This window comes from Calidris pugnax, unplaced genomic scaffold (genome assembly GCF_001431845.1).
Source record: "Calidris pugnax isolate Ruff unplaced genomic scaffold, ASM143184v1 scaffold64, whole genome shotgun sequence".
Classification (NCBI taxonomy): Eukaryota; Metazoa; Chordata; class Aves; order Charadriiformes; family Scolopacidae; genus Calidris; species Calidris pugnax.
Genome location: NW_015090784.1, coordinates 651,582 through 677,767, shown reverse-complemented (window position 1 = coordinate 677,767; position 26,186 = coordinate 651,582). Strand labels below are relative to the sequence as shown.

The 26,186-nt window shown below is 39.1% G+C and overlaps 1 protein-coding gene and 1 long non-coding RNA gene across 2 annotated transcripts in view; one reads left to right on the top strand and one right to left on the bottom strand.

Moving 5' to 3' along the window:
* Positions 1–204: 204 nt before the first annotated feature.
* LOC106902415 lies at positions 205–26,186 on the bottom strand. Its single transcript, XR_001414493.1, has 3 exons — positions 25,345–26,186; positions 19,274–19,388; positions 205–335 (listed from the first exon to the last, which is right to left on the bottom strand). It is a non-coding gene; the product is annotated as an uncharacterized LOC106902415 (long non-coding RNA).
* The window catches only part of PDE6C (phosphodiesterase 6C), a 28,015-nt gene continuing 6,978 nt past the window's right edge, over positions 5,150–26,186 (top strand). Inside the window, exons 1-16 of the mRNA XM_014965814.1 lie at positions 5,150–5,850; positions 16,173–16,325; positions 16,440–16,529; positions 16,678–16,818; positions 17,382–17,456; positions 17,548–17,612; positions 17,724–17,790; positions 18,539–18,586; positions 18,790–18,939; positions 19,628–19,771; positions 19,855–19,923; positions 22,074–22,220; positions 22,602–22,709; positions 22,817–22,926; positions 24,339–24,426; positions 26,046–26,146. Of these exons, the coding sequence (XP_014821300.1) occupies positions 5,371–5,850; positions 16,173–16,325; positions 16,440–16,529; positions 16,678–16,818; positions 17,382–17,456; positions 17,548–17,612; positions 17,724–17,790; positions 18,539–18,586; positions 18,790–18,939; positions 19,628–19,771; positions 19,855–19,923; positions 22,074–22,220; positions 22,602–22,709; positions 22,817–22,926; positions 24,339–24,426; positions 26,046–26,146 (2,036 nt within the window). The 5' untranslated portion in view covers positions 5,150–5,370. The remainder of the gene's footprint in view (positions 5,851–16,172; positions 16,326–16,439; positions 16,530–16,677; positions 16,819–17,381; positions 17,457–17,547; positions 17,613–17,723; positions 17,791–18,538; positions 18,587–18,789; positions 18,940–19,627; positions 19,772–19,854; positions 19,924–22,073; positions 22,221–22,601; positions 22,710–22,816; positions 22,927–24,338; positions 24,427–26,045; positions 26,147–26,186) is intronic.

The following is a 26,186-nucleotide window of genomic DNA, read 5'->3' as shown; positions in this document are numbered from 1 at the left end:
GCAAAGGGAGGCACCCCATCTCTGCAGGGGGGACAGCAAGCCACCTCCACCTCCTCCGTGATTGTACACACCACGGTCCAAAGTCCTTCTTACCCAACGTGCTCAACCCAGGTACAAGATGCAAACTTGTTTCCTTCACCTCCTCCCCAAATTCCTTTCCTCTTTTCCCCTGATAAACAGCGGCAAACATCATACTCACAAGTTCCTGCTAATGTTCCTGAAAGCCTGGTGGTGCCAGAACCTCCCCAGGTCCCCATGACCGGTTCCTTCTTGCTTCCCCGAGGCTGGCTGTGGTGCTAACCCATCTCATGGTCCCGGGGTCAGGAGCTGGGGCCCTGCAAATCGTCAGGGAGGCAAAAGAGCACGTTGTGTGGTGTTGCAAAGGTGTCAGGAGATACGTATGGTTGGCAAATACCCAGCTGTGTGTACGCACCACATCTGGCCCTTCTGGCATCAATTTTAAATCGCAGCTTCCAGAATTTCTATTCTGTTTTTGGCAAACTGCTTTCAGTTACATAAACCATTATTGTTTTCTCCTGTTCAGGCAAGTTTTGCTGCCTCTCAGTCAATATTTGTTCTATAGTTTCAACATCTTTAGGAAGCATTAGAGAAAACCTGTTAATTATTTTCTAGACATGTAGCCAGAGCAGGATAGGAATGAAGAGAACTAATTCACCTACTTTTTTCACCTCCCAATTTTGAAAGAATAAAGGCAGAAGCTTGTTAGTTGAAAGGTCGGCGTTCGTTGCTTTAAGAATTAAGCAAAAATATAATTTAAATATGGAGATACCGATGTAGTATTAAAAAATCTTTCAATAGTATCTATTCCTGTAAAATTTTGTCAATAGCACAATTACCCATGAAAATTCTATGGCAGAGGTTTCCAAAGGAATCTACAGTCACTCATGCAAATGAATCAAAACCTGTTGAGATTGGACCACCTCTGACACCCTGGGTCAGCAGCCCCATTACTCTTACTGCATGTTGTCCTCAGCCGTTTCACAGACAGCAGACCAATCCAGCTTTCACCAAAACAGCAATTTACTTCTGTTAATTATTTTTAATAAGATCAGTTGTAAATACATGCAAAGGCCATTACAATATCTTAAATTAATCTGAGGTCATCAACAAAAATAAATTAGAAACATTTAATTTTGTACTAGCCACCTGAGCCACAGTTTACATTAAGGAAGTCCTTTTGCAGATGGAGCTAAAGCAGTTCCTTGGTTCAATGAGAGCAGGTTTTTAGGCCAAACGGGTCCCCTGTGAAGGCAGCCACAGCCAGATGGGAGCGTTGGAGCCAGGATGGAAGGCTGCTGGCAGACTGGCTTTGCTCTGGCGAGTCAAGGGTGAGCTTTTTTCTCAGTCCTAACAGATGTAGCTATGCCAGCACAACTATGTCAACTCATAAACAGTGTAAACTTTGCCTCAGTTAATCATCATTTGGATTGACTTGGGCTACGGGTTCAGCTGCGAGATGATGCCAGCAAGTGATCCTCACCCAGGTGTTTGGAACCTGCGTGTACTCCTTGCAGACCTGTACTGCTAATGCTAACAGAGAGGAACGGAATTTGGGCCAGGAGCCCAAATGGTTCTGAGAGCAATCTGCGTAGATCAAGTCAATGGCATCAAATGATTGCTGGATTCTGGGAAAACTCAGACAATTAAGTATAAAAGAATTATTAAAATACTGATAACACATAAACATGCAAATAACCTCTAATGTAAAGCACACATTTACAAAACGTCTTAAATTCAACACTAAGCTTGATAAATTTCGTATATGACTTCCCATTCTGATATTTGAAGCTGGCAGCATATTTTGAGCATCACAGAAAGTTTTTTAAAAGCCATTATGTATTTCTTGGAGCTGTGTTTAATTGAAGGGGGGAAAAAGTCTTCTACCTTTGAATTTTGCCAGGAGGCCAAAAAAGGGGCTAACTTCTGGCAGCGTTTCTGTGATTGAAGTATTTTTTACATTAATAGCCCGTAAAATTCTGCAATATTTTCCAATAGGAATAGAAGCAGAAAACACACAGAAAAGGTCAGATTTTCAAAGGGAATGGCAGAAAAGAGCTTTCATTGTAGAAGTTATTTTAGTTTCATTTATGACATAATAATAAAAAGGAAAAAATTAGAGTCAAATTACTATTTAAAACATTTTTAACAGTGCAACATTGAAGCTTTAAATATTAAAAGAATTACAATTTTATTTGCAGCCACAAGAATCAGTCTATCTCTTAGGAGAAAGCTGGCTCAAAGCACTGGTAAAAGGAAACTGAAGCATCCCATTCCAGCCGGACCAACTACGGATTGAAAGACTCTTTCCTGTCTTCTTACGGTTATTTATTTAGAGTGCCATTCCCAAACAGGGTATCCGTTAAACCCTTTGGGGCAGGTTCTGCAGGGGAATGAGTGATGGCTGCGAGCACAGAGCAGTGGATCCAAGCGCAGCCGCTGCCCGGTGGAACCACGCTCCGGCTGAGCCAAGGAGCTCCGTGTACTTTGTGAGGGACACCTGTGTACACTGTCACCATCACAACTGCTCCCCTTGGTGGCAGTCTAAGTACAGAGGTCAAGGACAGAATGGAATTGAAAAGATTATCCTTTGTACCATGCCAGCCTGTGTGCTACCTGTTTTTGTAATTTAATGACGTGACATTCTGCTTAAGGAGTAAATGGACATTGAACTCTTTATAAACAGTATTTAAACAACCTAGTTTAAAACGGTACCTTTATTCTCTCTAGCAGCCCGTTGTGAGGACTGCGATTCTGAACTGAAATGTTTTTCTAGATGTATTCAGGCTGGCCAGCCTGGTGAGGTGAGCTTTAAACTGTGACAGATGAAAGACACGGGGATGCTGGAGTGAGTCCAGCACACAGCCGTGGAGATCACTGAGCGGTAAGAGAATCTCACAGAGGAGAGGCTGAGAGAGCTGGGACTGCTCAGCCTGAAAAGGGTCTGAGAGAGCTGGGACTGTTCAGCCTGAAAAGGGCTTGGGGGCCTTGTCAAGTGTGTAAGTATCTGGCCGGGTGGTATGAGGAAGACAGAGTCAAATCCTTCCCAGCGGTGCTGAGTGATAGTCTCAGAAATAAAAAAGGGCCAGGTAACCTAAGAGCACCTGGGGGTAACTGTACAAGTGGATGGGACTAAAAGGCTCAGTCCCTCTACTGAAATTCATGCCAAGCTACCAAGAAACCCATGCTCATGGTCAAGGCTATGGTGCATCTGGCAGCCCAGATTAACCCCTCCCTGCTGGACTGGCCATTTACTGCAGAATGCTCCCCAGAAGCTGAAATCTCCGGTGATCACTTATTTCATTGTCCCCCAGAGCTAATCATTGGCAGTTTTAAGGGACCATGAAAATCTGCAGCTCTATGGAAAAAGCAGCTAACTTTCTATCATCTTCAGTGTTTGCGTTTTTAAAATTGCTTTTGCAAGAAAAGGGACAGAAAATATTTTAAAAGAAATAGACAAGTTGAGGTTGTTTATAAAGGTCCCCAAAACATAGCAGATCAATGCCACTAAAACATGTCAGTGCCAAAACCTGGCTGTGTTAGGGGCACATGGTACCTGCAGTAAATACCTACAGAATCCATTCTCACAACCTAAGCATTTAGAAAAAATCAATAATACCTCTGAATCTTAATTTCTTGGATTATACATATGAATCTTTGATGTCCAGACACTGGCCACAGAATTATTCACATCAAAACCCAATGCAATTGAAAGAAACACATTTGATCTGTGTTTCTTCAGAAAATCTTAGCTGAGTGAGCCATGTTAACTGCTGCCAAGATGGACAGAGACGCTCAGATGCAAACACCGAGCTGAACTGGGGAACCTTATAAATACCTTTGACATTTACGTGCTGCTTGAGTCTATTTAAATAACCACGTCTGTCAGTTATCCTTCTTAGGAGTTTCCATGTATCACAGGGGCTCAGGGATGGTCTACTATTAAGAACTGCTCCAAAAATAGTTTGATTTCTGTAGTATCTACGAACATCAAAGGCAAATGACATCATGTGTATTAAAATCACAAAGCACATGAATTTCCTATATTCTCTGAAATTAAAACAAATTGAAAAACATAGCACACTGCTCATCACGTTTTTAAATCAAACCACCTCAGCACGGAAAAGAATGAAAGCCAAAAGCGTATCGGTTTTGGCTTTAAAAGTGCGGTGAAAATGATTGTGTGATGTTAGTTTCCAATGTTAAACCTCCATCCATATAGAGGATCCCACATCAAAATGTATTTTCTTAATAGGGGATCTTATTAAAAAATTGCTAGGAAAGACGATAGCAAAATCATGTTTGAAAGTGCCAGAAATGTGAAATATTTTTTTGTTATAGTTTCTTATAATAACCTAAATGCAAATGGGAATTACCATGACTAAAGATAAAAGGTTCAATAGTGTTGAAATGAGAGTAAAGGAGATAGAACAGAAAATAAATGTCTTATTCCAGCACAGAAACTTTAAAATTCATTACAACCCTAGTACTCAAAAATGTTTAATGGTCTAATTTACAAACTTCATTAAAATACTAATATGAGAAAAACAAAAAACCAAAAAAGCATCAATATAAATACACTGTATTTTCCTAGCTCTACAAGAGTGCCTAACTAAAATATCAGTCTTACCGCTCACGTAGCTCTGGGTTAAATCACTTGAGCAAGCTCAGACTTTTGTAAGGTCTTTAGGATTTCACCCATTTTATGCATGTATAGCTTCATAATTGTTTCTCTTAGTAATACAATTTTGATCACCTCCTGACCATTTTGAGGAAAAATAAATTTTGCAATTTTAAATTTTTCTCTGTAACATTCTGTTTTCCTCCCCTTAAGGACCTCTCACAAATACACGTGTGTACGTCTGTGCACATGTATAATGGGGGCTAAGCATCTCAGTGGAATTCCTCATACTAAGTTTCAATGGAAACTTCTGTGCACAGAGTACAATACGTGTACTGTGAATGAAGAAGATAACATACAGCTATACAGATCTACACATCAGACAATTTTATAAGGTCTAAGAATTAATTGGTTAGTTTAAAATGCTGAAATGATTCCCTTAGGATTTATGAGCTAAGAATGCTCAGGGGTTTAGTGTCCTGACATCTCTTTAATTAGCAGTCTCCAAGATCTCACACTAAGAAGATGCTAAGCCAGTGCCTTCTGTCATATCTCAAGAGTTTCAGAAGGCTCAGAAGCCACAGAGGAAGGTGAATGTACTATGCCCGACAGCTGTACAATATGTTCAAAGTACCACCTTCTTACTAGTATCAAGTTAGGACTTCTTGCTACCACTCCTACTTTGATGGTGATGCAATTCTAAAGGAAATTCTAAGAACAATCCAGCAAAAATGGGTGAAGTAAATAAAGATGCTGTTGAAAAATACTTGGAGAACAACCCCCAGTTTGCAAAGGAGTATTTCGACCGAAAGATGAGGGCAGAAGTGCTGGGAAGTATCTTTAAAGTGAGCCCTGGAGATGTGAAGGAAGGAGTCAGCTTCAAAGACATGTCCCGTCTGGAGGAGTGTAACATACTTTTTGAGCTACTAACAGAGATCCAGGATGAAGGAGGCACTATGGAGAAGATCGTGCACAAGGCCCTGCAGAGGCTGGCACAGCTGCTGGCGGCTGATCGGTGTAGTATGTTTGTTTGTCGGTCCCGAAATGGTATTCCAGAGGTAGCCACCAGGCTTCTGGATGTCACTCCAACTTCCAAGTATGAGGACAATTTGGTGAATCCAGACAATGAGGTTGTTTTCCCTCTGGACATCGGGATAGCAGGATGGGTTGCTCATACCAAGAAGTTTTTTAATGTACCTGATGTGAAAAAGGTAAGTGACTGCTCTTGGGGAGTGGGTTTCCGTGCGTTCGCTTCCTCACCTTCCTTTGCAGGGCTTATGGTACAGAGTTACTCTTCAAAAACATCCCTGAGACAGAAATCCAGACCAAAAGCATAAGAAAAGCAGCAGCAGATTTTGCTTAAAATCCAGTAGAACTACATCATGTAACCCAGTGAGGTATTTCCAGTATCCTTGCACAACAGCTGTAATGTAATTTACTGTAATGAGGAGAATATTAGATTAGTAGAGACCAGTATGTACTTGTGTTGCTGTTGAACAAGTCAGGCGCCTGTTCTGGTCTCCAGGATGGGTTTCCTCCTCATTCTATGCTGCCATACATGCACCTCCAAACAGAATTAATTTGTAGCTTTTGTAATGAGGATGCTTCTTTATAAGTAGGTGAGTGAAGCCAGATGAAGATGAGGTCAACATATATGTTCAGCTTCAATTCTGCCTTTGAATTTAAAATGGCTCCAAATTCTGAATATGTCCAGCCCCAGGGCTTCTGTTCAGAACCATCTATAGAAGCAGGCTAATGAGTCAGAGCTGCTCTGACATCAAAGTTCCTGTTGAATATGCACAGAATCACCTTCTTTAGTTATGGTGCTGATAAGGCTATTACAAATATTAATTAAAATGATGAGTGACCTAACAGAAATTAAACATGTATGAATAAGAACTGCTTTAGAAACTGCCCTGAAATACATGGGGAAACATAGAAGTGCTTTAATTGTTGTAGATTTCTTTAAAAATAGCTAGCCTTACATTATCAACTGGTGACATCTTCATCTCGTTTTAGTCTTATATGGAAAAGCTCAGCATAATCAAATGGTGCTAAAATAACTCTACAAGATGACAGTCCGGTTCTCAGTATTTCCCATACAGTCAATTCAAAGTTATGGACCATTTTAGAGATGGAAACCACCTCAGTGTCCTAAAATAATAAAAATCTTTATACACTGCAATTATCTATGTTTTCCAGGAGGTAATGTATTTTATCATGTCCAAAGCTGGCAGGCATAAAGAAACACAGGACTACTTTTCAAGCTCAGAAACAAATGAAAATGTATATATATGTGAAAAGAACATTCCAACATATAGCGAACTACATCAGATGTAAGTAGGTATCACAGGAACAAACAAAAGAATGATTTTTAACTGAGCACAAAGATGCTTTCTTCAATGGCTGCTGCTCTGACAAGAAGCATAAGACTTGCTGCTTCTTACCTCCCCACGGGGAGATTGGAGGATAATCCTTCTAAATTCATAAGGCTGATTACATGAGAAAAGATCAGGAGGATCAGGAAAGATGTGCCTTCTATCAGACACTGCACTGCTCCTTAATGTCGTTACGTGAGAGGTGCCCACAGCAGGGCTGCCTAAAGGTTTCTGTGTTTGCAGTAGGATTCGTTACAATTTTTTTTACAAAGGTAGTTTGAATATGCTTAAATGACAGAACTTTTCTGTCCCTCTAATCCTACTAGGTATACATTTTGCATTCATAAATTAATTCATGTCAGCTGAGTATCTGTCCAGCTATTATTCAGTCATTCTAAGGTGATCTTTACTTAGGCACCCTCTTAGGATTACTGAGGTCTATGCCAGTAGGCCCACACTTAAAAATGCAATTAAACCAGGGTGCCATTAATCCACATTTGGTAACTAAATGTCATCAAAACATTGACATTTTATAAGTTAATTGCAAAACTCGCAGAGACTTCTCTGGGACCAAGATTTGTTATTTAAAAACAACCCTGAAGGTCTCAAAATTGTCACAATTTCCATTCCACTTCTTAAGTGTCGAAATCCACGCTCCTCATAGAGGCAAGGCTCCTGCTAGCATCACCAGAATCTTTATCTCAGTAAGAAACCCAGGACTGCAGCTTTAGTCAGTAACATTTAAGGAATATAATTAGTCGGTGGCAGCAGAAACAGGCAGCCATTGAAGCCTTTATCACGTTTTTGAAAGGGCAATTATTTTTCAGATCACTTTGTATGCACTTCAGTCAAACCAGATTGTCTGCTACTCAAATCCTGAGCAAAAAATGACAAGCAGAGCTAAGCCAGAGAGGAATTTTGCCCCTGCTGCCTTGTCAGAATACAAAATGCACAACGAATAATTCTAGATGGCTGTGGTGCTTTAAAGATGTCATGTCTAACCACTTTCTATTGTTGACACAATCCATATCCAAACAGCATGGTGTTTTTTAAGTACAGGACAACATTGACAAACCCACAGTGAGAAATTTCCATGCTTCAATCAACACCCCTTTGTAACAAGAGTGAATGTAATGAAAGATCACAACAGCAATAAATCACTAAAAAAATGTTAAGACTCTACTTTTAGTGCCTGGTAGCCAGTTCTGTAGGGATTATCTCCTTCTTCAACCTGGAAAGGTACCAATAAACGTGAGGAAGCTCCTCATCCTGACTAATGCTTCAGAAAATAAAAGCAGGGGAAAAGATACAGACATTCCATAATTAACTTAATAGCCAGAACAGTTTCCCCCCACAAGATTATGGACCTGTTGACTGTGAGAGCTAATAGGATATAATCCAGGATTTAACAGCAGTGAGAAACCGCAGACCAGGCAGAACCACTACACTAATAATACATCAAAGTTCCTGTTGAATATGCACAGAATCACCTTCTTTAGTTATGGTGCTGATAAGGCTATTACAAATATTAATTAAAATGATGAGTGACCTAACAGAAATTAAACATGTATGAATAAGAACTGCTTTAGAAACTGCCCTGAAATACATGGGGAAACATAGAAGTGCTTTAATTGTTGTAGATTTCTTTAAAAATAGCTAGCCTTACATTATCAACTGGTGACATCTTCATCTCGTTTTAGTCTTATATGGAAAAGCTCAGCATAATCAAATGGTGCTAAAATAACTCTACAAGATGACAGTCCGGTTCTCAGTATTTCCCATACAGTCAATTCAAAGTTATGGACCATTTTAGAGATGGAAACCACCTCAGTGTCCTAAAATAATAAAAATCTTTATACACTGCAATTATCTATGTTTTCCAGGAGGTAATGTATTTTATCATGTCCAAAGCTGGCAGGCATAAAGAAACACAGGACTACTTTTCAAGCTCAGAAACAAATGAAAATGTATATATATGTGAAAAGAACATTCCAACATATAGCGAACTACATCAGATGTAAGTAGGTATCACAGGAACAAACAAAAGAATGATTTTTAACTGAGCACAAAGATGCTTTCTTCAATGGCTGCTGCTCTGACAAGAAGCATAAGACTTGCTGCTTCTTACCTCCCCACGGGGAGATTGGAGGATAATCCTTCTAAATTCATAAGGCTGATTACATGAGAAAAGATCAGGAGGATCAGGAAAGATGTGCCTTCTATCAGACACTGCACTGCTCCTTAATGTCGTTACGTGAGAGGTGCCCACAGCAGGGCTGCCTAAAGGTTTCTGTGTTTGCAGTAGGATTCGTTACAATTTTTTTTACAAAGGTAGTTTGAATATGCTTAAATGACAGAACTTTTCTGTCCCTCTAATCCTACTAGGTATACATTTTGCATTCATAAATTAATTCATGTCAGCTGAGTATCTGTCCAGCTATTATTCAGTCATTCTAAGGTGATCTTTACTTAGGCACCCTCTTAGGATTACTGAGGTCTATGCCAGTAGGCCCACACTTAAAAATGCAATTAAACCAGGGTGCCATTAATCCACATTTGGTAACTAAATGTCATCAAAACATTGACATTTTATAAGTTAATTGCAAAACTCGCAGAGACTTCTCTGGGACCAAGATTTGTTATTTAAAAACAACCCTGAAGGTCTCAAAATTGTCACAATTTCCATTCCACTTCTTAAGTGTCGAAATCCACGCTCCTCATAGAGGCAAGGCTCCTGCTAGCATCACCAGAATCTTTATCTCAGTAAGAAACCCAGGACTGCAGCTTTAGTCAGTAACATTTAAGGAATATAATTAGTCGGTGGCAGCAGAAACAGGCAGCCATTGAAGCCTTTATCACGTTTTTGAAAGGGCAATTATTTTTCAGATCACTTTGTATGCACTTCAGTCAAACCAGATTGTCTGCTACTCAAATCCTGAGCAAAAAATGACAAGCAGAGCTAAGCCAGAGAGGAATTTTGCCCCTGCTGCCTTGTCAGAATACAAAATGCACAACGAATAATTCTAGATGGCTGTGGTGCTTTAAAGATGTCATGTCTAACCACTTTCTATTGTTGACACAATCCATATCCAAACAGCATGGTGTTTTTTAAGTACAGGACAACATTGACAAACCCACAGTGAGAAATTTCCATGCTTCAATCAACACCCCTTTGTAACAAGAGTGAATGTAATGAAAGATCACAACAGCAATAAATCACTAAAAAAATGTTAAGACTCTACTTTTAGTGCCTGGTAGCCAGTTCTGTAGGGATTATCTCCTTCTTCAACCTGGAAAGGTACCAATAAACGTGAGGAAGCTCCTCATCCTGACTAATGCTTCAGAAAATAAAAGCAGGGGAAAAGATACAGACATTCCATAATTAACTTAATAGCCAGAACAGTTTCCCCCCACAAGATTATGGACCTGTTGACTGTGAGAGCTAATAGGATATAATCCAGGATTTAACAGCAGTGAGAAACCGCAGACCAGGCAGAACCACTACACTAATAATCTGCCTCACATATTTCCCAGGATCTGGCAGAGTATGTGACTCAAATATTCCGAAGTAAGATGATACACTGCATAATATTTGATGTGTCCATTAATATTCTTTAAATTAATATTTAAAGAAATAACATGGACAACATGATAAAGAAGAGCTCTATAACCTTACATCTTTTGCTAAGGCATTATTTCCAAATAAAACTAAGAACTAAGAAATAGTTAAACAGGGAGCATGTCTTCTGAGGAATCAAAATCTCACATTCTCAGCCTGTAAGAACCAATAATAAAGACTATATATATTTGCTTTAATCCATCAGGTATTTAAATTATTGCATTATTTCTTTTAATTCAGAGATATTTGAAGGCAGAGATTTAACTGAGGATTGGAAACTCAAGAAATAATATTCCTGGTTATAGTAGAGTACAAAGTTATATATGGTGAAAAAATGCTTCAAACCAAGTGAAGGCTTTTGGATTAGACCCAAAAAGGGACTCAAATTTTCTGATGTTGAAATAGCAAGCCTTCATTTTTAGAGATCCTGCACTGGAGTCCATAACCTCCAGTGAAGTGAAGAAACAATAGAGTGTAGAGAGATCTGGTGCTTCCAACTCTGATTAAGGAGCCAGGGCAGTGATCACTGTGTTTCCTAATTTAACCACTGGAATCCTATGATACAAAACAAATGCATCTTTGAGTCACAAGCACTTCTATCATCCCTTTAAAAACTGATCCAGCTTCAGTTTCTATGAGGTGGTTGTTGTGGGTTTTTTTTGTGGGAGCTCTACTTCTCTTCAATGCAAGGCTGGGAGAGACCTGTCTGAAGTGACCGGAGTTTCAGATTCATGGGAATGTGCCAGTCCTCAGACTCCAGGCTGTCTGAACCTGGAACTAGGAAGAAGAGACACTCCATCCCTTTTCGTGAATCTACACCAAACTCTAACATAAATGGAAGGCTATTAGAAGAGGGGAGAGAAAAGTGCTAAGAGAAGCATGGTTTTGGGGCTCAGTGGCTCAGACTCCCACGTGGCAGTGAGGAACGTGGGCACTGAACCTGGACAGTGGTCCTGGGGTCAGGCAGGAGGCTGAGCTCCCTCCTGGGGCAAGAAGGCATTGCTGGAAGCAGGAGCATCCATGTAAAAAATACAACGCAGTGGGAAAGCACAGGAGAGAGCAAGATGGTCAATGCCACAACTGGTTGCCCTAAAAAGGGAAAGAATGGAGTCACTCTGTGGTGGAGCTGGGCAGTCACTTGCTTAAGATGCCTCAGTTCTTTCTCCTGCTCTGCCAGGCTCCCACCAATGTGAGCCTGGAGAAGAACCCCAATTATTCAACATACTCACAAGGCAGAGGATGTTAAAAAAGCCTCAAAGGCCAGAGGAAGATTGTTAAAGTAATTTTAGAGGGAAGTTCTTGAGAAACAAAGCAGAGTTGTTAAGATGAGAAGACATAAGAGCAAAGATATACAAGGTTACAGAGGTACTGCCTTCTTGAATGTCTGGAATGTAATGAGAACTGAAAGAAATAATCAAATGGGGAAAAAATAGGGAGGTAGCCTTTTAGCTGGGAAGAACTCGCATTGTAAATGTTAATGTCTGCTCCTCCATTTTATCTTATCATCTTTATAATAAAAAAAAGATTATCATAAACTCACACTCAAAATAGTAAATATTAACTGGAATGGAAATGTGTTTCAATTGTTACTAAAACAAAGATTCAGTCAACTTACAAGAAAATATTCAAACACAGGAACAAATTTCTATTAATCATGCCTTCCAGAAGAAAAACCCAAACCTTTAGTTCTCTCTTTCAATTAGCTTCTGTTAAAAGAGGAAAGATCCCAAAAGTGAAGAAAAAATTAACATTAAAAATTAAAATGAAAAGCTCCCTTTGAGACTAATTTTCTTGGTTTATGTGAAAAAAATACTTCAAGCAATATAATACAGATTCAATTTAAAAAATTGCAAAATAGCTACTACATATGACAAATAACAAGCAGACATTTCAGTGACACGACTGAAAAGTTCAACCCCCAAACGCTATTAAATATATCTTAATTTCTACTTGATTCTGTTTCAAAACTCTAATGATCTTGAAGATATCAAAGTCAATTTGTTCTGCAACACTAGTAAGTTACATGTCAAAATGTAGTTGTCTTACATGCCTAATAATACATGTTCTTTTGACTGTGGCCTAATGAATGGTCAGCTCATTTAGCTAACTGGTTTTGGGTGTGAATCAGACTGATGACATTTCATCGCTGAAGATAGGTGCTTTTTATTTTCCATTCATACTCAATTATATCACTATGAAACCAAAATATTTGTGAGCTGAAACTAGGATAAGCAGAAATAAGAGATGAAGCAATACAGCACACTAATACCACCCACTCAGTGGTAAAAAAATTTGTTTGAAAAATGTAAGCCAATGCACAACAATCAGTGGGAGAATAGCTATGTTAGCTATGAGATGGCAATTACACCTATTAAACTTAAAGGAATTGAAAAGTTGGAGCCAAATGATCTAAACACAAACCATTATATTGATATTTCATTGTTTAGAGGTTTATAATAATAATGTGTAGTAGTGTTGGTAAGTTACAGTGAGATAAAACTGCCTTCATGGTTTAGTGATTCCAGAACCATGAATTAGCTACTAATTTTAAGTGTATAGGCTAGATCCATAGCAGCCTTTCAGACTCCTCTCCCATTACCCTCTGTCACCTCTAACAAAGAGATGATTTCCACTCCTGTGTGCCAGTGCTAGCTCAGTGCGTGTTGCACATCTTAGGATAGATCTACAGAACTGATCACTGTCAGTCAGTCAATGGCAAGGTTTAGCTTTAAATGAAGCTAGTAGAAAATGCTTGCAAATATACTACAGTTAGGGAGTTACCAGCAGATTGCCTTTCCCCTCACTTAAAAAGCTTGTTTTTATGATTACCTGAAAGTTAAAACCTTGCTCTGAAAGAGGGTTGGATTCAAAAGACCAGGCTCAAATCGACTAGGTGTCCACGCTCATATATCCACGGGAGCACCAAGGTGCTCTTCTGGTTCTGGTACCACATAGCATAGTTCTTTCTTTGTTGCCTGTGAACATGATTTTCCAGACATTGAGAAGAATTATTTTCTTTGAAAACAAAAGCAGCTTATGTTCTCAAGAGAAAATATTTTAAAACCTTGATTGGAAATAAAGGCTTCAAAACTCCTAGCAATTATGTGCAAAATATTCATTAACGAAAAGCCTAAATCTAAGCACAAATTTTTGCTCATATGCAACTCATGTGCGATAGGAGTCTGTATATGCTGTGGGAACGCTGCCAATGTGTTAGAGGTATTTATATCTTTCTGCATTGCACTAACCAGGCACAGCTCAGGATGGCTTGTGATTACTGAACTTTCTGCTTATTAACACAGACTTGCATTCTTTAAAATTTTCCTGTCCTCTGCAAAAATTGTATGACCAAAGTGCTGCTTCTGAGACCTCTGACACCACTGCTTGTACCTTCAGTCTGGAGTTATTAAACAGATTAAGACAGCATCTGTGTCCTGCTGATTCAGCTCACTTGGTGTATATAGGTCCCTTTTAAGTATACATAAATCTAGGAGTGTCTGAAATTTTTATGTATTCCCTTATAGCAGCATGCAGTGCTCTAAAACCAGGAACCTGGGCCTCACCATTATGCTAGATGCTCTTAGTGAGACAGAGGAACTACAAAACAGGGTCAAATTCTCTATAACCTGATTTACTTTATTTTGAATGGCTAAAAAAGTCAGAGATTCAGAAACTGTTACTGATGCCCTAACACACACCCAAAACCAGAATAGTTGTGTGAGTAGGTAAAACATCTCAGTGAAAATCAAGTATTTCCATGCGATAACATACTTGTTAAGCAGACAACAGGGCAGTATTTGATTCTACATAAAAGAAACAGATTGACTGGCATCTTCCCTGGATGTCTGTTTAGTGGGATACCCCTAAACCTTTCTCCGAGAGAAACAGAAAGCAACAACACAGGGAAAGTTTGGCAGAAAGAGAGAAAAGATCTCTTCACTTGGAGGGTATTTTTGGAACTGGCTACGCTTTCCAGGGACCCAAATACAGCCTGATACATTGAGCTACAGAGACAACATATTGGTTACTTTTATTCTTCTCAAGCTGATTTATGGGGATGACACAGGCTGTCCTTAAAAAAATCAATTATCTGTAAGAGAGCCCAGCCAGTAAATACAGAAAAGACATTTCAGAGTTATTTTACACATTAAATTTCTTTCATAGAAATACAGTCCTAGAAGGAAATCTAAAATGCAAAAGTAAAAGATGGACTGTGTAAAGACCGTGAAGAACTGAAGGGGAAAAAGCCCCTAACATTTTGAACAGATAAGAAAATCCAGTCTACCTTCTCAGGGTTGTATGTGCTAAAAATTCAACACATACCAGAAACAGTTGCTAAAGAGGGACGAAATTAACAGGAATGACAATTTCAGTTTTGGCATTTCCTCACCTTTCCATGCTTGATTTTACAACCCAGAAAATGTTAGTTAGTTTGTTTGTTTAAGCAGCTTTGTGATTAGATTATGAAAGTAGCTCACCAGGCCGCTCGGTACTTCTGGATGGTCTCATGTGGTACCAGTGGCTCATGACCTGAAATAAGAACACCTGCTAAAGGAAATTCAGGGAGAATCTGCCACAGAGCTTAGACCAGCACTTGAGCGCTCGTCTCTCTGACGAAGCTTGAGCACTGACTTGTTAGAAGTGGCAGATGCGAGGGAATGGAAAAGGCTCAGTGAGGACAGACTCTGGCTGTTTTAGCTGCTTAGTAGAACCATGTCACTTCCCAGCACACACATATCAACAGATTTCAATCACCTGACTCATAACTCAGCTCATTTAGATACATCATCGTAAGAACATCACAAAACCCAACAACCCTTAACAGATTTCCCTGACAAATTTCAAACCCCTTTTCTAAATTAAAGAGAACACTGAAGCATTTAAAGAAAACACCAAGAATTTCTTTGATATGAGGAACTGAAACAGTTTTCCATGAAACATGAGCTAGCTTCTCAGGAACCTTTACATAAAAGAATGAAAAGAATAGATCTTACTAAGCTCCCCCAGCACTCAGTTTCAAGGATGAATCTCGTGGGGCAGTTAGTTGTGGCTTGTTCATCATTCCCACAGGATCCCACAGCCAGCAAAGGCAGCTCTGCCTCCTCAGCCCCCAGTCCTACACCCTCCCATTCCCCAGAGGAGAACATTGGACTGGGAGTTTGCCAGCAGGAAGGAGTAAGAAATGCACACCCAGACACATACCTGCTGGGCATGACGCTCTATCAGAGGCATTTTTAGCCATATACATTCAGTACAGATAGTAGTTTTAAACTCTGTGTAACAGGACAGTATAAGGAATTTTATTTACAGAAATAATTAAATAATAAGAAATATTAACATAGCTATGAAGTAATTCTCTTACATGTATTAGACTCGCAGGTACCCATAAAGTCATATTACTCTTTCCTTTATTTTAGATTTTCCCATATTTTTAATTCTTCAAATTCCTCATCATTGTAATAAAAACCTGTACAGACCTCGGTTTCAGAAGTTGTATTCATAACCAATGAATGCTTGTTTTTTTCTTTTCTTGCAGAACAATCATTTTTCTGACTTTCTGGACAAAAAAACTGGCTATACAACACTGAATATGTTGGCAACCCCAATTATGCAGGGCAAAGAGGTGCTTGCTATCATAATGGCACTCAACAAACTAAATGCCACTGAGTTCTCAAAAGAGGATGAAGAGGTAATAAGCTCAAATGTCACACAACACAGTCCTGTTAGTTCAACAACTAGTTAGAGTGAATCTACCTTTTGATTTGATACTTTTGTCTTTTCTTTTGCTCTTTGTCATTTTTAGGTCTTTAAAAAATACCTCAATTTTATATCTTTGGTCCTAAGAAATCATCATACGTCGTATCTCTACAATATTGAATCCCGAAGAAGTCAGGTATAGGAGAATTTGTTAATGATAATATTTTGGGTTTGTGTGAAACCATTATTATTCCCACTATTATTCCCAAATGCCTAGGATTCCTGTGTTTTATGCTTTCTTACTGTTGTCAACATTTACCCTCTTTCTCTTTTGTTGTAAATAGATGCTTTTGTGGTCTGCCAACAAAGTCTTTGAAGAGCTAACGGATATAGAGCGGCAGTTTCACAAAGCACTGTACACTATTCGAATTTATTTGAATTGTGAAAGATACTCCGTTGGTCTGCTGGACATGACTAAGGAGAAGGTAACAATCATTTCGCCTGCTTGCTAGCTAAGTGCTGCTCCTGACTTTAAGTCATAAAATCCATCCTTCTAATTCATTGGTTCTGGATATTTCTGGTGCGTGTCTCTCTAAGACATAAAGATACCATGTTTCTAACCCTTTGGGATCATTTAGATAAAATCTAAGCATGTTACAAAAATTACATGCAAAATATAAGCATGGCAAAGGCAAAGGATACAACCACAATAAACATAAAGGCAAATTCTGAAATAATTTTTCATATTAATAATTCCATATGAGAAAGAAGTGCAGGTATGATTATTGATTTGTAAATACCTACCTTCTAAAACAACAATTACGCTGTGCAACCATCCAGAGACAAGCCTCAGATTAGCCTGCAATTTACTGGCAAACATTTCTTGCCCAGAATGTATTTAACAATGTTTTCTTAATATTGTCTGAAATGTGACCAGAGTACAGCTACAGAGAAGGAAAAATAAAACTGCTATCCACAGATGTCATATACCTATGAACACAGAACTGCTTTTTTTTCCTCTTGCTAAATCCTGTTTTCATTTTCTCAGGAGTTCTTTGATGAGTGGCCAATCCGGCTGGGGGAGGCAGAGCCTTACAAAGGCCCCAAGACACCTGATGGACGAGTGAGGATATTAATTTTTCTATTTTATGAAACTTAATTTTGACATTGAGGCCGTACAGGTCACCTGCACATTTTTTTTTCTTTTTATTTAGGAAGTCAACTTTTATAAGATTATTGACTATATTTTACATGGAAAAGAAGAAATCAAAGTCATTCCGTGAGTATTCATTGGCAGCCTGTGAATGTGTGGTAATTAGACGCGTTGCTGGGATAGAATAATAACATTTCTGTATTGTAGAAATCATTTTATTTCATTCTCTCTCTAAAGGTCACCTCCAGCAGATCACTGGTGTCTTGTCAGTGGATTGCCAACATATGTTGCTGAAAATGGATTTGTAAGTTCATAACAAAAGTAAAAATGAAAAGTTTTAGTTCATGCAGTTCTTCTGCTTGAACAAAAAAAACCCCAAACCTCCCCACAACCAAAAACCTCTACAAAAATACCGTGCTGCTTCCAGTGTCCCTGGTTCCCAGTGAAATCGTGAGTCAGTGGTCTGGATGGGGACAAGCCCTCAGCACAAACAGCCACAACATCAGGAAAATTTCCCTCTGCTTGTGGTGACATCAGAGGAGTAATGTCTGTGTCTGATGTCACTTCACAGGTTTGCTCACTAAGTCTCACAACAAAGTGTCAAAGTGAAAACATCATCATATACAGTTTTACAATTTTCTTCTTTCCTTATATCTCCTTGCATAGACAATATATGTAATTCAGATTTGTGATGTCTGACAGTTATTAGTAATCCCATGGCATTTTTGACAGTAGTAAGGACAGAGACCTTAGTGCTCCGCTATTTCTGTCTATAACCCCTGTGCCATTTGAAACCAGGAGTGCATTTCTTCACCATCACAGCTGTGCACTTTGAGACACCACACATGAGAGACTTTACTACAAGCACTCAGAATGAGGTCTGTTAGAATAACCACATCTAATTTAACAGGAACAGTTTTAATTTCTGTAGCTAGTTTCAGTGCTCACTGTCATTAGCTTAGAAAATAAATATGCTTTTTAAAAATATCAGCCCAGGTCTTGGTGCACATTATATTCCATTTAAACAATGTCTCCTTTTCTTAATGCTGCAGATTTGTAACATGATGAATGCACCAGCAGATGACTATTTCACATTCCAGGTAATTCCAGTAATGTTAACAATTATAGATACTGCAGAAAAATATACTAGTGCTTCCCACCAATTATTACACTGTTGATTACATAAATAATTTCTCCTTTGTCTGTGATGCATAGGCCTTAGCATTACATCACCTATATCAATAGCTGTATTGCTACTTTCAAAGAAATAGACAACATTTCCTGTTCTTTGGCTTTCCTACAGAAAGGACCAGTGGATGAGACTGGATGGGTTATCAAAAATGTCCTGTCACTGCCTATTGTCAACAAAAAAGAAGAAATTGTGGGAGTTGCAACATTTTACAATAGGAAAGACGGAAAACCTTTTGACGAGTATGATGAACAGATCATTGAAGTAAGCTTAACAGGATTAGAGGCTTTAAGGAGCCAGATGATGTAATAAAAATATTCTTCTACAAAGTCATTTTAAAATGTCTGAAAATTTTCAAATAGGCTTTATTAACACCTAACCAAATGTCTATCCTCTTCACTATAGTTTCTTAAGAATCAGAAATTTTATTTCCCTTTATAAACGTGAAAATTTATGAGAGATCATTTACATTCCACTAATGCACAAAAGCCAGACAGTATTTTATTTGTAACCATTTGACTTTTTAGTGATAGTCAGCATCTCCTAATTAGCAGTGGGTAAGCAGGTAAGGTGTGCTGCTTGCCAATGGGTACCATACCTGTGATCACAGGAGTTCCCAGAGGGCTCGTGATCCCAAGCATTGGGCAAGGTAAAATGCCACACAACGTATCCCAGCCCTCTCCACAGATGTCAGCTTCATAAGCCTCACAGTCCTGCATAAAAAATGGGAATATGAGCCCTTAATTATGGGGCTGAGACAAACAATGTCGTTAAAAGCTGCGAGGTGCTAACAGAACCAGTTGGTGGAGGGTAAAGGTCTCTAACAAGCAGACCTACTCTTTGCTTTTCAAAGGGCACTACCACAAACTGGAGTGTAAGAAAAGCAAGTTCAAATTGTCAGTTTAATTTTATTGTCATGGTGTCATTTTCACTTTGCTTTGCTTTGTTCCAGACTCTCACACAGTTCCTGGGGTGGTCCGTTTTAAATACTGACACTTATGACAAAATGAACAAGCTTGAAAACAGGAAAGACATTGCTCAGGAAATGCTTATGTACCAGACAAAGGCCACCCCTTCTGAAGTGGAATCTATACTGGTGAGTTTCTGTCCACAGTCACAACACTAAGGGAGGAAATTTGCTACACAAAACCTGAATTTCTTACTCATTTTCCTTTTTAGAAATACAAGGAGAAATTAAATGCAACTAGTTTAGAAGAATGTGATCAAAAGGATCTTATCAGGATTTTGGTAAGTCATTAAACTGAAAATTCTGGTAGTATGTTTATATCAGATAGTAATATATCCTCATTAGAGACAAAGTTGTGTTAGCCAAATCCTGATTAACTGATTTTAGCTGCCAGTTTCACCAGCTGGACTTGGCTAGTCAGAGTTATATAGAAATGTTTATGTGAATTAACATTTTAAAAGTGTCTAACTTCAAATATCCATAGGGACAGTGCCATAGCTATAACTGAATTTACTTAATATTGAAAGCAAAAGAAGGAACGTTGATGTAAAGTCACTTTCATTCTGGGTAAGAGAACACACGTAGGAGTGTCCAGTGGAACTAACCTACTTTTGGATTAATTTTCCCACATTTCCTTAGACAGAGAAGTCCAAAGACAGTTATCAGTAACTTCACAGTGATGAAATAAATGCGATCTAATCAGTTAAAACTCTGCTACTACTAACAAAAATGAGTCACTTTCTTTTCTAGTCTGTGCAGTCTTCTGGCTACCTCGGTATTTCAATTTCAAATGGGAGTGCCTTTTTGGAGGAAAAAGTGCCCACTTAGTGCACTTTGTCTTTTCTTGTGGAGCAGTCCTGGAGCACATGCACTGGCTTACTTTGTCTGAAACAAAGCTCAGAGATGTGCTACAGGAAAACACCAAATGAACTCCCACTGTTAATGGATCAAAGCAGAGCTAGGCTGAAGAAAAAAGGTCAAATACACACAAACCTGTTGATTTCCGGTACTAACCACTTCACATACTATTCCTATCACACCACATTTGCTAATGTAGACATAGCCATAGGGAAAAGATCTCATTAAACTATTTGTATTTACGTGTATGCCAGAATGCAGTGGTGTTATGGTTTTATTAGTTCCCACAAAACAGATGCTCTCACAGCTTAGAAGTGGTGAAAACAAAAAACATCAACAGCTCATGTAGCGCTTAACAAACTTAAAGTAAATACAATTTAGCTGCATGAAGAATTGCAAAAATGAATAGGTAAACATCATATAATACCTCTGTACTGAGAAAGCAATAAGTGATTATTAGGGTAGAGGCTCCAAATGTAAAAACATAATACCAATATGAATTTTTAAATCTCCAAAAAGCAATTAAAATGAATTCTCTCAACATTATGGAATCACAAATTCAGAAGTCTAATATCTTCTGTACTCCCAAGGCTACATGCAAATGCTTTATCCTATTATAAGACCTGGAATCTCAGAGAGCTAATGGGATAAAGCAGGTGTTTCTAGATCTGATGATTCACAAAGTAATGGGTCTTAAAACACCAGTGCTCCAGATTTCCTTGCCCTTGACCTCAGATCAGAGTAGATATAAAGGAAAATCCCAGGGAGAAGGAAATATTTTTGCATGGATGTTCAGCCTTCCTTGTTTGTTGAAATACATTCATACATTCAGTATCTTTTTTCCTCATCCATGAAATGGAGATCATTTACAGACTACTATGGTGGAAGGGAGTCATTGTGATCATATAATCTATTTTTTGCATTGCATCAAATCACCAGCACTTCAGAGGTTAAAAAATGTATGGTAATCTTTGCTTGCCTATAGCCTCTGAAAGAAGCCAAGGCTACGGGTAAGTAGGCATGCAAGCAAGCCTTTTGTTATTAAAAAAATGTTGTTGCTATACTTGATTCTAATGTAAAAGTAAAAAATGTTTTGTTCTAGACAGGCTGGTTTTGGTCACTATATTCATCACTATTCAAAAGATCCAAAAAGGAAGAAGAACACTTAGCAAGAATAATCTTGGTTGTGGAAAAGATGAACTGCAGCCTTGAGACCAGGCTAAAAGTGGGAGAACCATAGAATTTTGTACCAGGAAGGAGAAAATTCCATGACCTGAGATTTCTGAAGGAAGGAAATGTTGAGGTGGTCACAACAGACTGTGTTGGAATTCAGAGCAGGAAAAGGAATTCAAGCCTTTAACCTGTCCTCTTTGAGCAGAAAACCAGCAGTGTCACAGTTGTGTTTTGTAGCTTAATGCACATCAGCCTGCACAGAAACCCAAGGCATTTGGAGATACAGTGTCCTTAGGCAATGTTTCTACTGAAGCCAGAAAAGAAAAGAAAAGAAAAAAAGTTTGCCTAACTTTATTCTTGCCAGAAAAAAAACCCTTGTGTTTTTGACTTTTCCTAACAGAAAGAAGAATTACCTGATCCAAAAGATTTAGAACTGTATGAATTCCGCTTCAGCGACTTTCCTGTTACAGAGCACGGCCTGATAACTTGTGGGATACGACTGTTCTTTGAGATAAATGTTGTTGAAAAGTTCAAAGTCCCAGCTGAGGTCTGATTTATTTTGTTGTGTTTATATTTATTTTAAGATTGAAGCAAAATAGCTCAGTGTTGGTACTTTAATACAGAAGTAGGCAATACCAAAATATGAGTGGTATGGGTAGCAATCTTCCATTCTTAATTAAACATTTGCATATTTGTCATAAAGACTTAAAACTAATCCTGAAATTGTGTGAGCTATGGAAGGAATTAAATGAACATGTATTTATGAAAGAACAATTTGCTGTTTCCATGTTTAATTCAATGAAAAGCAATTTTCATAGAACTTGCACATTATTACAGTAATTTCAAAGTATATTCCAGCAATTTTGTAGGAATTCCATCATTTTCTTTCAATGAACAGCACAGCCTTAATCACTCTTGTTGGTACTAGGTCCTTACAAGATGGATGTACACAGTCCGGAAGGGTTATCGAGACATCACGTACCATAACTGGCGACATGGGTTCAATGTGGGACAAACCATGTTTACTCTGCTGATGGTAAAGTTGCTAATATTAACCTTACATTCATTATTTAGTTTTCCTTTCAGTTCCAACTGGAAAATTCAGGGAGGTGCACACTCAGAATGGTCTGTTTTCTTTTACAGACAGGCAAAATAAAGAAATACTACACGGATTTAGAAGCCTTTGCCATGGTTGCTGCTGCTTTCTGCCACGACATTGACCACAGAGGGACCAATAACTTGTATCAAATGAAGTAAGTACAAATCCTCAAATATATAGATATCTAGTATTTTTAATGGCAAAAAAACCATGTCAAAGCTTGCAAAGCTGTAAGGTATATATTCCATATTCACCTGGCATGAATGAACATTTATCCTAGGGAAGATTTCTGCTTCTGAGAATTTGCCGTGACAGCTGAAATCTTCCATTTAGTCTTCTTTCATTTTGTGTTAGGGCCTGTTTCTATGTGCTGGCTGGAGAAACATTTCTCAGGATGTTGTGTGTACCAAAAGACTATAACCATGATTTTCTGAGCACAGTTTCCCACCAACTGTGTCTCCAGAATGATAGATCCTCCTCCTCCAGCCCTGGACACGCCTCTCCCCAGAGAGGCATCTCAGCCCGCATGCTGGAGCAGTGACACAAGAGGATTTTCTGATTATTCTCAGGGATTCTCCAGGTGACGTAGAAGAGAGAATGACAGACGCTGATTCTTATTCAGCAGGCTGCCTCTCATCCAAATAAGTTTAGGGAGGTTTTAAATCTTCCTACTGTGGTCTTCCCTCGCTGAAAGCCGTCTATGTGAGGTCATATGCAGTGAAGCTATTAATAAAAGTTATCAGGCTTTACCATGACAGTCCTAAACACAAGTCAGAAAATATAGGTAGCACGTAGCAATCCACCTTGGCTTATCTGAGGAGTGGAGCTATTAGCCAAGGGAAGAAAGGAGGAAAATACACTTCCAAATACGCAGAACCACCTGGTGCCTACATCGATAGGACATTTCTCCCTTCCTACCACTGCCATCGTCTGATGCAGAGTTCCCTCTGCTTGAATCTTTGCCCAATGTCAGAGGAATGCTTTGAGCTCTGTGATAAGACTGAGCACACTGGAGCTGTCAGGACTTGTGCAGTCCATGAAACGGTGATTTTAGGGGATGGGAGGAGCCCAAGGGCATTAGAGGAATTAAACTCCATGATACTGTTACTTTAGATTTAACTAATTTACAGTCAGTTAGAACCACAGGGGACGTGGCCCACAGTTATCACAGATGAGTTCAAAAGCCATGCTGCACAACAAATACTAAAAGATGCATAAAGGCTGTTTTTAAGGTACACAGAAGGTGCGTAGATTAAACAAACAACAAAACTGAACATGCAAGCCAAAATAGAGGCTTGTCTTTAAAAAGAAGAGTTTTTGAGTTTTGAGGCATCTGACCATGTCTTTGACTTTAGAGGGCACTGAACACTCAATGCTTTCCAATTTCCATCGTTCATCAGTCACAAGAGTGAAGACAAGCAAATATCTTTTTTGCTCTACATCATACAGGTTAAGATAATACAGATTAAACTACTGAATGTTTAGATCAGAAGCGTTTTAATCAAAAAACCCTGAATCAAAAATATTGCCTCCAGAACATTATAAGAATTGCTTCTGTTTCAACAGGTCAGCTGCTCCCCTGGCAAAGCTTCACGGCTCCTCCATTTTAGAAAGGCATCACCTGGAGTACAGTAAAACCCTACTGCAAGATGAGGTACGTCTGCACGAGCCTTCTGCTCACACTGATCAACACAAAAGATCCCATCAAGTTATGACGTTCCAAATTTCACCATGTCTTATTCATTCCTCTAAGTCCAATTATGCTAAAATTCAGAAGTTTAAGTCAAATGTATTGTCCACTTTTAGAGAAACATCAGTAATTCTGCCAGAAACAGACTCACTCAAGACAGAAAAGCTTTTTCCCTGGACCTCACTCACACTCCTCACATTTTTTGCACTTTCATGAAACAGCTGATGTTGAAACCAAAGTAGAAAATACAATTACATACATACAAAATTCTGTAATCACACTGCTGCCTCTGGTTCAGGAGGTCTCTGAGGAGCAAAGGGATGGAGCTGTTCATGGAAGACACCCTCAGGCCAGGCCCCACACCCCTTACCTTGCTCAAAGGAGGCAGTATCATGAGGATCAGCTGCAGCTCCCATTACTGATCCTCCCAGAATTTGGCAGGCCCTTCCCCAGCAGCTGTGGAGGTGAGGCCCCCCCCCAACCCAGTCTCCTCAGACTCAACAAATGGCAGCAGCGTGGCCCACCTGGGCCCTCTGCCATCCTTCCCTCAGCACAGCCTGGCTCTGCCCTGCCTACAGTGAAAGACACTATTTACAAATTTTTACCACATATTTTGCAGAGAAATCAGAGATGTAAAAGGCAAGTGTTGAGCACATGCTTCCCCCAGCCCACTTGCTCACTGCAGCGTGGCAGGCACCCGCTTCCACCCCCATTTTTCATTTTCTGATCCCTGTGGTGGTGCCATTTCCTCACCTCAGGAGGCCACAGAATAAGTTCTTAAACTAACCAGTAGCACAATGATCATAAAAACCCCAGAAGATTCATAGTTTAAAAAAAACCCCAAACATTAAACCCCCCCAAAACCCCAGAAACCACCTTTACCTTTATTGATGGCAATATACTTTCTCAAAAGCGAGATGGCAGGGAGTAAGCCCTGCTCTTTGCTGGAAGGGGTGTCAGGATCTCTGGAGCTCTTCACAGTGGCCTCCCTGCGCCAGGTGCTCTCACAGGGACTGTCCCCTCAGGGAAAAAAGGAAAGAAATCCAGGACATTTAGAAAAATGCCAAGTGTGACATTCTCATTCCTTCTGCCTGAGGAAAAGGCCATGGCACTCACCATGGCAGCTCCCTGTAGCACTGCAAGCCACGAACTGGAGGAAAAAGTCTCTACTGTGCTTTAAAAAGTCTAGGAAAATTAGGTGTATGGAATGTGAACTGTAAAGAAATGATGAAGAACTGCCATTTCTTTACTAAGTATGTGGAATGCAGGTGGTTTTCTTTGGTTTTAATTTATATGTGGCAATCGCAGTATTTATAACTGTTTTGAGTCACTGTGGATTTATTTGTGTAGCCTCTGAGGGCAACATCTGAGATCCATCTACTCTCCACACAGTTAATTAGCCATTTATTAGCCATGAATAAGGGCCATCTTTACTGATGGAATAACTTTTCGTTTGTGGCGTCATTTTAATTTAGGGACTGTAGTTGCCCAGTTTTGTTATACTATTCTAAGACAACCTGTATAGTACAAACCAAAGCCAGTGTTATAAAAGGAATTGAATTCGTAAACTTTCCATCTTGCAGAGTTTAAACATCTTCCAGAACCTAAATAAGCGCCAGTTTGAAACTGTTCTACACTTATTTGAAGTTGCAATAATAGCAACTGACTTGGCTTTGTATTTCAAGTAAGTACTAAATTCTGTATAACTTCCTACTGAAAAAATG